The sequence below is a fragment of the Lissotriton helveticus genome, chromosome 11 (assembly GCF_964261635.1).
Source record: "Lissotriton helveticus chromosome 11, aLisHel1.1, whole genome shotgun sequence".
NCBI lineage: Eukaryota > Metazoa > Chordata > Amphibia > Caudata > Salamandridae > Lissotriton > Lissotriton helveticus.
In genome coordinates this window covers 33,213,084-33,226,349 of record NC_136072.1, presented here as the reverse complement: position 1 = coordinate 33,226,349, position 13,266 = coordinate 33,213,084, and the positions used below count along the sequence as shown (strand labels likewise).

The 13,266-nt window shown below is 43.8% G+C and overlaps 1 protein-coding gene across 1 annotated transcript in view; it reads right to left on the bottom strand.

Moving 5' to 3' along the window:
* The window catches only part of LOC144792796 (uncharacterized), an 844,113-nt gene that overhangs the window by 18,323 nt on the left and 812,524 nt on the right, over window positions 1–13,266 (bottom strand). Inside the window, exon 75 of the mRNA XM_078667999.1 lies at window positions 6,722–6,771. Coding sequence (XP_078524125.1) covers window positions 6,722–6,771 — 50 coding nt within the window. The remainder of the gene's footprint in view (window positions 1–6,721; window positions 6,772–13,266) is intronic.

Sequence of the window (13,266 nt, the reverse complement as noted above, 5' to 3'; positions counted from 1 at the left end):
TCTCATAATAATATTCACAAATATAATCTATATCTTTCATTATTGTATGCAGCAGAGCTGTAATTAAATATGTATAAACACAGATACAATATACCTGTGTGTGTGTGTGTGTGTGTATATATATATATATATATGCACACAAAAATATATACCTATTACACGAAATAGACATAATGGGGCTGATAAACCAGTACATGATATCTATACTATATAAAATTGAGGGAGAACAAAAGAAATCAAGAATGCACCCTCAATAAACAACATGGTTGACTTTGCTTCAAGGTAATGCTTGCTGATAAAAAGTATCCTAATAGGCTGACACAACCATAATCCTGAAAGAAAACAGCAGGAAAATGAAGCCTTAAGACCACAATGGCCCAATAGGTCAAGATGAAGAACAACCCAAGCCCTGGAAATCTCAAAAAGAGGTATCCAGCTGGGATATTAGGCCAAAAGATATACCAAACAGAACAGAACATCATTGACTGTAAATCAGATGAGGATATACAAATGTAGTGCTCCATAAGAACACAAAGAGCACTGGACTAAAAGTAAAAAAAAATAATGAACATTAAAGGACTCCAAGCCAACAAAAAAGGGACCACTGCCGATTAGAGGAAAAAATGTCCCAAAGATGTTGGGGACATCTAACCTCCAGACAGGATAATCATAACTACACCCACAAGCAAACAACCTCTTGAGTATGAAGCCCCTCATTAGAAGAAAAGGGGGAAATAAAACCTATTCAATAGGTATACTCGTAACACATAAAAAAGGGCACATAACCTGTCATAGTCAGTATTGAAAGAATACTACCTGCTAACCACAGGAACACCACATCGAGTGTCACAAACAGGCGGAATCTAGACAGCCATGGCACTGTAAGGAATAAAAGATCCCCATACAAGCCTAGTATAAGGAAAAAACCTAGAGGCAGATAATTAGAAAGAGTGAAATGAGGACTCTGTTTCACCTCGACAGTCGTGGAAACGCTGCAGGCCAAGTCAGCCTGGGCAACAAAAAGATGGGCGCGATCAAAGGGCAAATTAACCAAAGCAGCTTGGACAACCTTTGAAAAGCCTGGGGAATGCAATCAGGCATGACAACGTAGCTGCTCAGAGGATGCCATGGCCGACCCACCGACTCAGTGGTATCCATGCTACATCTGATGATCAGATTAGCTGCCTGCGGGCCATTCCAAATCAACTGATGAAGATTGGATCGGAGGTCATCTGGAAGTGATGGCAACAGAGATTGTAATGAATCCCAGAATGCGTGGGAAAAATACCCAAGAACATAAGACGTGTTAATGGACCTCAAAGCAGAACTAGTAGAAGAGAAAATATGCTTGCTATACATATCTTTTCTCCTAGAATCTCTGTCTGATGGAATATCAGGGACATAATCTATATTCTGTGAGGCTGAAGCAGCTTATACCACCAAACAACGAGAAGTAGGATGCCCGAGGAGACAAGCTGGATCTCCAGGAGCCGGTTGGCAAGATATAGAATGGTCAGCAGGGACTCTGTATCAGGTTTAGCTCACGTGCCCAACAAAATGTCATACACGGTGTAGGAGGCTGGCCCAGTATATAGTGTACACTTATGGTGAGGCACTGTGCAGTGAGTCCAGGCAACCCTTAGTGATAGTGTTTAGTGTTTAGGTCTCTGATAATCACAGCTCTCAAGGTGTAGCTGTGGAGAGAAGCTAAGGTTTATCTAGGAGGGTGTAAAGCAGTTGCATGTACCACTTTAGTTGGTCAGTAAGCTTTTCACATACCAGAAATGACCACAAGGGTGAGCATAAATATACTTTAGATTTATTACTGCACACTAGACACTACCTGATGTACTTCCTGGCTGGAGATATCAATTTCACACAAGGAATACTTATTAATTAGGCAAAATAGCATAGAAAACACATAGGGCCATATACTAAAATGGTGATATACGAATGGGTTACCAAATGGGACTAGTACCGAAGGTTGGAGGAACCGAGGGGAAACAAGAGACCCCAATGTGCCTGGGTTCAGAGTGGTTATACTGGGTCAATGTCCATTGAACACCCCAGGTAAGTTGTGGTTTGGTTTTTAGAGACTTATGACCAGCCCAAACGACCAAGGAACAACACATTTTAAGAAGAAAGGTTGGAGAGTCACCCCACGCGAGGATACCCAGAATAGACAGATACCTGCACCAGGGAGCCTGGGTGCATGGGGCGAAGTGATGATGGACCCCTCCGTAGACGCCAGTGGAGGGTCGTGGAAGTTCTGCAGCTACAGCTTCCCATGGACCAGGCCTGTGAAACCTGGACGAAGAATCACCTGAAGGCAGAGGGAACTAAATCCAAGCCATCAGGAGGTGAGCAGGAGGTACAGGAACACAATACCGGCCCTGGTTTAAGGTTCTTGCTGAAGTGCGGTGTGAAGAAAACACAAGAAAAGAGCAGCTATGGAGGCCAGGTGATGTCACAGAAGACCAGAGGGGCATATTTACAATGCCTTATTGCCACCAGAACATCACTCTTTTTTACATTCTTGTAGCGATAACCCCTTGCTTATTTACAAGGCGGCACTAAGCATCTTTGTAAATAATTCCCCTATTCACACAGCACTTAGCATCAAAGGGGCGTGCAATGGGTGTTGTAGCCATTGCTTTTTGATGCTGCTCTCTATTTACAAGCTTGATGTAAATATGGGGCAGCACCAAAAACAAGCCAAGGGAAAACCTGGTCTTAAACTGGGACAAAGAAGAGAAAGGATTAATTTTGCAGTTTCTATGTGTACTGCTTAGAAAGAGCAAATCCCCATTAGTGATCGTTCATGTGCAGGAAGGGGTCCCTTCCTGCACATAAACAATCAATAAATAATAAAGAAATGCAGCGTCTATATATCCTGCATTCTGCAGCACACACAGAAATTACAAATCGCCAATAGTGATTGTTTATGTACAGGAAGGTACACCTTCCAGCACATGAACAATCCTTCCCTCCAATGCAGGCACCCTTGCACTATGGTGCTGGTGTAATTGCATTGGTGGTAGGCAGCTAAATTTAGCACCAGCTCCTAGGGAAAATGCAGGGGTGTGCTATACTGCTGTAAATATGGCACATCCCTGCGTTTTCAGAATGTCGGAGAGTGGCGTTACCAATTATGGCGTAATACTGCGCTCCGCCATTCTGTTGTAAATATGCCCGAGGTGTCCTTCCCGAGGTGTTCCATGCCAGTTGACGAGTGCAGGAAGGTCAGTGGGTGGCAGGACCGCCAACAAGCCTTGGCAAACGCAAACAACAGTTCATGTGTGATGATGCTAGGATGCAGACCAGCAAGGTCTGAGGGACTAATCCAGCAAGGGTATGTCAGGACCAGCCCTCAGCAAGTTGAAGAGCCAGAAGGAATCAAAGAAGCCCAGTCGAGGACCCTCTGGCAGCAGACACAGTAGGTCACTATGTTGGCCCAGCAGCACACAGAAGAAGAGGCCCCACTATGTATTGGATGCAAGCAGGATGCCAAGCTTGGTTCTGTGGAGTGCTGTGGACTGGGGCTGATTGGAGCACAATGATCTTCCTTGAAGAAAGCCAAAAAGCCTTGGCAATGACAGACAGACGCGGTGCACATGGAGTTGGTCACCATTGTCTGCAGAGGGATTACAGTCTTCCAACTTGCAGGAAGGACTGGTCAGGCCTCTGGAGAACCGACAAACTACCATCTGTGTTGCAGAGCCAGAAGAAGCCTATGGGACAAGAGTATCAGCAAACTGGTTGTCGACATCGAGGTGTCTGTGGATGCATAGAAGTGACTCCTTCACTTCAAGGGAGCATCATCGGGAGATAGATGCAGGCTGATTCCTTGGTGACTCGGAGGATGCACAGCCACAGAGTTACAGATATTTGCAAAAGCACAGGGACGAAGATACTGTAGGATTAATCCTACTGGGTGCAGTCGTGTCGTAGTTCCTGGCTTGGCAGAGTTCCAGTGTCCACCAGCAGAAGAGACTTTGAAGAAGCATCAGAAGAAAGCAGTCGGTCCAGAAGTTCTAGTTAGGATGAATCTTAGGGCCTACCCTCGGGGGAGCCCATAAGTAATTCCAAATAGGGGATGTCACTAATCAGAGGGGGTCGGGGACGCTACTCATATGTCATAGCCAGTCAGATGCTCCCAAGGGCCCAGATTTAACATGACAGAATAAAGTGGCCGCCTGGAGCAGCTCTGGAGCACCTCCCTGGGGAGGGGTTAGACAGGGGAATGGAAACTCCCATGTCCATTGTGTAGTTTTGCACCAGAGCGGATACCAAGTAAAATCCATTATGAGAGAAACTGGTTTATGCAATGAGGGCAACAAATGTGCCCTACAATGCAGTCTGGTGGTGCTCGAAAGCACCCCCACCCTACCTAATTCTAAAGGAGAGGTGGTAACACCTCTCCGTAGAAGGAAAACGTATGCCTGAGTTAGCCGTCAGCAGGGGGGCAGGACAGTGTCTGAAGCCGGCAACAGCGCGTGCTGGCAGGCAGACCCGGAAAGGTTACACAGGTAGGATTTGGGGGTTTCTCTAATGAGCCCCCAGTACCTGGTATCATGTCCCTAACACCAGAAATGGTATAGAGGTATGATTCCAGCATGGCCAGGTTGAGGGCAGCCATTATGTAGTTAGACATCTCAATTTGGGAGTGTACTCTATACCTTATAACAGCTGCCCAGCACTTACAAAGCTCAGAAGATGGAGTCCGGAGATTGTAGAGGTACCTCAGCTTGTGCAAGGGTATCCTCACACTTAGAAACATACACCCTGCCCTTGGACTGAAAGGCCTACCTTAAGGGTGACTTATAAGTTTTGAGTGCAGTGACTGGGATATAAGGAAAGCCTTATATCTAAGTGAAGGGTGCAGGCACCCTGTCACGTAGAGTGCAATGCCAGCTCTGCAGAAACAGTTTGCATGTGCTCCCATGGGTGGTATAATATATGCTTCAGCCCATGGGGGACCCCGGTGTACCAATGCCCTGGGTACCTCAGTACCATATACAAGGGACTTTCAATAGTACTCCAGTATGCCAATTGCGGGGTGTACAAGCACTTACCAGCAACTTTTGAGGACAGAGAGCACAGTCACTGAGGTCCTGACAAGCAGAATCCCAGTAAACAACAGTCAAAACACACTGACATCAGGCAAAAAAATGGAGGTATATGTGCCAGAAAGATTATACATTCCTTCAAAGGGCCTCAGTATATGGGAGAACAGGCTCCATCCATGTCTGACCTGACCTTGACAGAGGACGTCAATAAAGGGGATCAGTAGACATTTCCACAGAAGGAAGAGTTAACTCCAAAACCATAGCCACACACATGTCTGCAAAAGATGAGCTTGCCACACTAGCAAAGCTAGGAGGGGAAAGAAGTTCAAAAGCTGGGGAAGACACTAAGCTACGAACTTCCCCTAGTGCAGTGAGCCAATTCTTGTCCTTAAAAGGTAGAACAGCCTCAGATAAAGGCTGAAAAAGCCCAGACTCTACCGTATTGTCTCCTAAAAGATGACCCTCAGAAGTACCATAATGAGAGGGAAGCAGAAGCTTAAAATTCACCAGAGATGAGTCCATCGACTCCGCACCCGACATTGACTGATGCAGAGAAGGCGATGCATCGACATCGAGAGGAGGAGAAATGGCTTCGATTGGCACTGCCAACGCCGTTGCTGGCTGATTGAGAATAGACACCGAAGGTGGAAACCCCGGAGGGCTGACACAATGAGGGCCCATATTACACCGAAGGCGAACCCGCCGGCGTGGCCCCTCACACATCCGTCGGGCTCGACATGGGAAGGTGGAGACCCAAAGATAAGATGTAGATGGTTATAATTCTCTCTCATCTGGGTCATTGATGCCCCAGCTCCTAGAAAGAAGGGGAAGTGTGAGTTGTAGTAGTATACGACCTACTCAAGTGGTGAACGGGAGGAGCCGTGAGAGACCGAGTTTTTACGCAGTGATGTTGGGTTATGCCGAAACTTCAACCACCTGTGCTTACCTTGGGACGTCGATGGGGAGTGATGCCCCCAAGAATGGCTCCTGGAATGGTTCAGCGAAAGGACCTTCGGACGGGAAGGAGATCATCAATGAGAAATCTCAGAGGACTGCATCAGCTGCGCTGACGGGAGTTTCATTCAACGCCCCTTGAGCGCTCTTGGCTTCAACTTCCGTCAGGAGCCTCAATCTTCGGAGTCGTGGTATTCTCCCAAACACCACATGCAAACGGAAAGAGGGTCCGTAGCCGACATCTGTCCTGCACAAGACCCTCATGGCTTAAAGCCTGACGACATGAGGAAAAAAGTCACACTGTTCAATGACAAAAACTGTCAAAGGTAGGCCAGAAACGACCCTGAGGAACTGCTTCTCTGGATCCGTATTGCAGCACGGAAAAGAAGAAACTGACGTTTGCGTGCCGCAAGGGACTTATATGACTCAGCTGAAGCCACAACTGGAGCCCAAATCAATACGGAGTCATACGATGCCGTCCCCGCGCACAGTGTGACTGCTGAAAACATTTCTGGATCCAGGCTGGCAACTGGGGAGAATTTAAAAGTTAAGGAATCTGCAGCTAGATGTCTCTATCAGATTGAAACCATTATGCTATTAAAACAGTCTAAGCAAAGTCAGAAAGAACTAAAACATACAGTTTTTTTCTATTTGCTAATTATGTAACCCCTAATTGAAACATGTTGAACCTTACTCACCGAAAAGTATTTTATTGTAGCCTCTATTGTAGAAATCAGTCTCAAGGAAACTGTGGTGAAGAGAAATAAAGATTTAAATTAAAGATAGTCATACACGGTTAGAATTCGCCTAACAGTTGTTCAGGCTCTTTCTTCCTAGTTCTGTCTTTCCTTTCATTTTTGCACTTTGTAATTAGGCTTTTCTGTTTCTTTTGATTTGTTTGCCACAGTCTTCCTTCCCATCTCATGAACGCTCAACGTTATGTATTATACTCTCTCTTTTTCTCCTTTGTTTCCAGCACTCTATCTCATTTGCACATTCTAACTTTTGTCTTTTGTCTTTACTTCTTAATCTACCCATCACCGCTCTGTTCCATTCTGACTCTGTCCTTTGCTCACTTTGTTTCTCTCTATATTTATTTTTACTCTAATGTCATTGTCTGCACTGTTTTCATCCCCCATTTGTTTAACCTTTAACTTCCTTTTAGTATGCATTTATTTGCCATATTTCAGATCTCCCTGAGGCTTCCTAAAAAAAAAAAAGACATCTATAAAATATCACAGTAACAGATGTACAATAAACATGCAATAACAATAATTGTATCTTAGTATTTTCTTTTTATTGATTTTCATAACACAAAGGTTTCACATTGATAAAGTTACACATGCCCAAGTACATAGCATGCCCAAGTACATAGCATATGGTTTTGCTGTGCAATGCAGTGGCTAATATTTTGCATAAATAATTGCATTTTAAGACAATCTGTAGCTAAACTGTATTAATTCATTTTATTTTTACCAAATACTATGATTGTATGTGCATGCAATGAGCAATTTTACTCACTATGTAGCTCCACATTCACTACTAACAGGGAATACGGATTAACTGCGAATTCCCTTGCAAACAAACAGTCAGAACCTTTGCTTGTACTGCAAAACTTTAAATAGATCTCAAAAACGTACAAAGTTTGACTGGTGAAATTGTACTGTTTAATATTATTCCAAACTTTGCTTGTGTTTAAGTACTTCAACTACAGCACACAAGAAGCAACCAGTAAAGGTGGAAGACAGATGACAGATGCACAAAATGAAAGACTTTGGTGTGAGCGGAAGGTAGAGACTTTAGAGAAACGGTGTTAACAAAGAATTTATCCTCAATAAAGAATCAGAGAGATAGAGGAAATTCAGGTAAGGTGGCTTAGCTCCCTAATTTGCTGCCATAATTATGTTGGAAATTTCATATATATTTATTTATTTATATAGTGCCAGAATCGACCCCCGAAGGGGTATCTCTGCGCTGCGGACAGATCACAGAAAGCTGAGTCACCGGCACATCACATGATCAGAGACAGAAAAGAAAGGTCTTATGGTGCTTCCAGAATTGGAGCTGGTCAGGGCATTGTCTGAAGTACAAGGGGAGCTGGTTCCAGTATAGAGGACCTAGGTCGGAGAAAGCATTTCCACCCCATCTGGCCTTCCTAACCCGGGGGACCACGAGGAGGGTCTAGATGGTGTATATGGTGTGTATCTCTTGGCCAGATAGGCGGGCCGAGATTGTTTAAAGCTTTGTGTGAAATGGTAGTCAGTCAGTCAGTCAGTCAAAATTTCTTTATTCGATTAATTAAAATCATAAAAGAACGAGCAATACATGGAAGCATTTCATCATGACACACAATAATACATTTCAGAAAATCTATTAGAATTTATAGCAATTTTATAAAAGACAAATATAAAAACCCTAAAAACACATTATACATGAATAAAATTGTACCAATAAAATCAATAAGATATAGAGGGTAATCGTTAATCGGGAACAAAGTGTCTAGTGCTAAAGTGATGTTTGTTTATACGTGCGCCAGCAACCAAGAAACTAGCAACATGAAATGCCACTTTTAAGTTGGGTAAAAGTTGCAGGAATAGCATAGCTGGCTTTACCTGTGTAAAACCCATATCGCACAAAATTGGCAGCAGACATTTTTTCCTACTCTCTTTATAATGGCCACAGAACAGGATAAAGTGCGTCGTGTCTTGAGTAGAAAAATAATCACAATCACAGAGATCAGCATTTTCAGGTCTAGTCCATTTTTTAAAATTGCCCAGAATAAAAGGAATTAAATCAAGACGAAACCTTGTTAGGAGAAACCGATGGTATGGTTTATGTACCGAGAAAAGGTATGGTTCCATGCCTAAAACCGATGTTATCGTACAATGTTTCCTAACTGTAGGTTTGTTCAGCTCTGTGGCTTCCCTCTCCAAGACATAATGATCAGTCAAAAGATTTTTGACTATCTTTACGTCTTCTAAGACTATCAAGTGTGGGGAGGAGAAAAGTTCAGGACGGCCAACTAGAGTTAACTGCGTCTTGACATATTTTAGCCAAGGGATGTTATGTACATTATCCAGGGCTAAACAATCTTTAAGAATATGATGGTTTAGAGTGAGCTCCTGATTAAGCCACACTTTCAACCAACCAATAACTGGGGCAGCCTTTAAGAGGTCGGTAATGTAGCCCAAACCAAGCTCTGTATGTATTATGTATGTGGAGGTTGACTGGGGGACAGAAAGCAGAGTTCTCAGAAATTTATTTTCAACTTTCTGGATTTTATCATACTCCTGACTAGTGTACCCCCAGATAACAGAGCCGTATTGGGCAACCGATAAACATTTAGATTTATAGACCTTCATAATGCTTTCCATGGGGCGAGCACCGAGCTTTTTGGCGAAACCAAGCAACCCAGCAGCCGCTCTAGCTACTGCGTTGCCTTTTGCCATAAGCTGGGGACCCCACTTACCTTTTTCATCAAAGATCACGCCTAAGTAGGGAAAAGACGGAACTCTCCTAACCTCCTTCCCCGAACAAAAGAAAGTTTTAGACTTTCTTTTCCTGCCTGCGGGTCCTGCAATCATTACATGGGATTTATCTACATTTGTTTTCATGTCCAAAGAGGACATGAATTCCCCAAAGGCTGAGAGTAGTTTGTTCAGTGCCACTCCGGAGCGAGCCAGGAGGACCGCATCATCCGCGTACAGGAGAACAGGTATCTTAATTTCTCCTGCACGCGGAGTGTCAGTATGGGAGCCTGCCAAAACTGCCTCAAGACCATTAATATAAAGTGTAAAGAGAAGGGGTGCAAGGATACATCCCTGCCTAACCCCTCTCCCTGATTCAAAATGACAGGTACATCTTCCTTCTCTAGTCACTCTGACCGACGTCTTGAGGTCTCTATGTAACTCTGCCAAGTATCCCACTAAGGGGACGTCAAAGCCCATGGCCAAAAGGACCCCCCACAACTTAGCCCTGTTGACCAGGTCAAAAGCTGAGGAGAGGTCCATAAAGGCCATGTACAGAGAGCCCCCCTTGGCAGCCACATATTTACTTATGATCAGTTCTAAATTCAGACACTGATCTAAGGTTCCCCTTTTGGCTCTAAAACCATATTATGCGTTTGATAAAATGCCCTTCCCTTCTAAAAGCTGAGTAAGTCTACCTAAAAGGACTCTTCCCAAAATCTTAACACTTGAATCGATTAGGGAGATTGGCCTATAACAGGCTGGGTCTGTTCTTTGTCCTTTTTTAAAAATTGGTATAATAGTAGACTTCGACCAGCTAGTAGGAAAAACAAAGTCTCTTGTGGCATTAAAAATGTTGGTAAGAATCTTGGCGCTTAATTCAGGGGCGCTCTTAAAAAAGTCAGCGGGAACCCCATCGGGGCCCGGAGCCTTTTTAGAATGTGTGTCGCTAATAGCTTTTTTTACCTCTTCTATAGTAAAAAGGGAAATGGGAGGGGCAGTTTGTGTGGATTGCATTCCACAGCCTGAGATATTATCAGGACAACTGTAGATATTACTGAAGTGTGTGACCCACTGATCGTCCGGTATAATGCAATCTGCTCTCTGCTTGTCTAGATCGACAAAAAAGGGATGATTTATAATCGCCCAAAATTTTGAACTATCTCTCTGAGTATCGGGCGACAACAAGTCATTCCAAGCCTCATATTTGATCTCTGATTTTCTCTTCCTGATAGCGTCATTGTAACTTTTCCTTAACAACGCTATCTGTACTTTGTCTCTAGGCTCAGCTTTTAAAGCCTTTAGGAGAGTTGAGTGAGCCTTTGAGCAATCTGAGTTAAACCACTTTTTGGCCTTAGATGTCCGGGCCTTATTCCTTACAGTCAGGTCTAGATCAACCTGTTTACAGATGATGTTAAATGCTTCTATCAGAGTAGTGGGCAGATTATTATTATCCAGACAAATTGCAACCTCGCCCTCAACCTTGGACAAAGTGTCCTGTATAAAAGTGATCGGGGTAACTTGATCCCACTTCAGCCTACGGTTTTGGTCTGCCAGGACTAAATTAGTCGCACATGAGACTACAGCCTCTCTCTTTCCAAAAACTCCCTGAGATACAATTTCTAAAATTACTGGGTTGTGATCACTGAAGACTGAGGTTACTACCTTATAGGTTGAAACCTCAGACAAAATACCAAACGACAAAAAAATGTAATCTACTATTGTGCCGGAGTTGTTACCCACAAATGTTGGTAACCTCAAGTCTCTGCTACTGCTAGAAAATTCATACAAATTAAAAGTAGCTAAGAGTGATTCTAAAGCCTCCCCTCGCGGTGAGTGTTCAAAGTGCGGGATACAAAGGAAGGGAGGAAAATCTTCATATTCCTCACGGCAATCCATACTACATGGGTGGATATTATAATCTCCCAAGAGAATCACATCATAGCCGTGGGCACTATTTTCGCTATGGGTGGAGAGGAAATCATCTAAAGTTACCAAGTGCTCGTTAAACAATTGACTGACAGGAGAATTATAAAAATTAACGAATAAAATAGGCTGTGAGTTAAGTGTAGTTAGTTCAACCGCTAATATATTTGATGAATTAGTTTTAATTTGTCTTGGCTTTCCCTGAAGATTTAGGGAAATATATATAGCCAAGCCTCCCTTGGCCCTTCCAGATGTACTAGAAACAGCAGGTACGGAGAAATGGGAAAAGCCGTCTAAGGCAAATCCGTCCGATGTCTCCCAGGTCTCCTGAAGTACAAGAATATCATATGATCTAACCATTTCCAACCAGTTCTTATTACTGATTTTAGAATTAATACCAGCAACATTCCAACTCAAGATGGAACAAACCCGGTTACTGATAATTTTTGAATCAGAAACTACAGGGACCGATAAAGAAACAGGTAAAGAACCCTCGTTGTTGGTATCTTCTAGGGGAATGAGTCAGTCGTTCTGGTCCGTGAAGGACAGTGGAGCAAAGCGATTGAATAACTGGAGAGGTTCAGCAAAACAGTTACTCTGTGGTAAAAGGGGATATTGGGCTACAGAATTATGCCTTATATCCTGCCCCCGTCTAGAATTAAAATCCCAGGGTCTATCCCACCCCAACGCTGGAGTTCTTGGATAAGTAACATTATGTTGCTCCCCATAAAAAAACTTCAGAGTTAGAGGAACAACAGTACCTTGTCTGCGTTGGGGGGGGAAAAGATTGGCCAGTATGTTAGGGAGAACATCTTGATTCGAAAGGGTCACTGCCACACAATCCCCTTTAAACTTTTTCGGGCGGTTTCCCAGCCAGGGGACCCTTGACGCAGACTTAATGACATTTGCCAGATGCTGTTTCCCCCCTGGTGCTAACCGCATGTTGTTAGTTAGCCAGTGCAGAGCCTTACTTGTTAGGGAAGTAGGGCTTTCAACTGTTCCCCCTTCCAAGGGGGGTACATTTGCAAGCACCAAGACCACAGGGGTGGCCTCGACTAAGAATTGGAGAGGGGCCGTAGTATGAGTAGTTGCTAGGGGTGGTCTGACGGAGGGGAGATCATCTGTTGAGATGGTAACTAAGAGAGAGCCCTCAGTGGTGGTAGACAAAGGTATTAATGGTTGGGGCAACAAATTTTCAACAGGTAACTGAGTCCCTTCATTGTCACAAAAAACTTTGTTAGTCACATCTCCACCTGTATTACTGGGCAAATTTGTGACCAACTTGGTAATATTTTCCACCCCGTCTACAACCAAAGTACTTAAGCCCCCCAACCTCTTGACCTCAGCTTGCAACTTGTCTAATTTAGATATTAGGGGTTTAACAATGGCATTAATTTTTTGTTCCAGAAAGTCAGAGATCCTTTCAAAAAAAGCATCCTCAGAAGTGTGGCTCTGATTGTCCTCCACAACATTTGCTTGTTTAGTCTTTGGAGTGAAGACCCTTTTCTTTCTTGCCCCTATACGCGGGCCACTCTGCTTTGGAGGATTTTTGGTGCATAAACGTTTTGGCCTTGTTGCACGCCCTTTTGGTGTCCTCTCCTCGGGTGTAGCTTGTACATGTCTCTCGTGATCAGAGTCAATGTCAATATCAATGCCATCCTCAATCTGTATGTTAGAGGGCTCATTAGCCATAACTGCATTTTCAGGTGCACTACTTAAATCTAGGAGAATGGGGCCGCCAATTTCATTCTCCTGACCAGTTTCCTGCAGAATAGTGTCATCAATCATAGTAGAAGCAGTAGGTGACAAACAGCGAAGGTCTGGCGATTGACTTAACCCAAGAGAGTCTC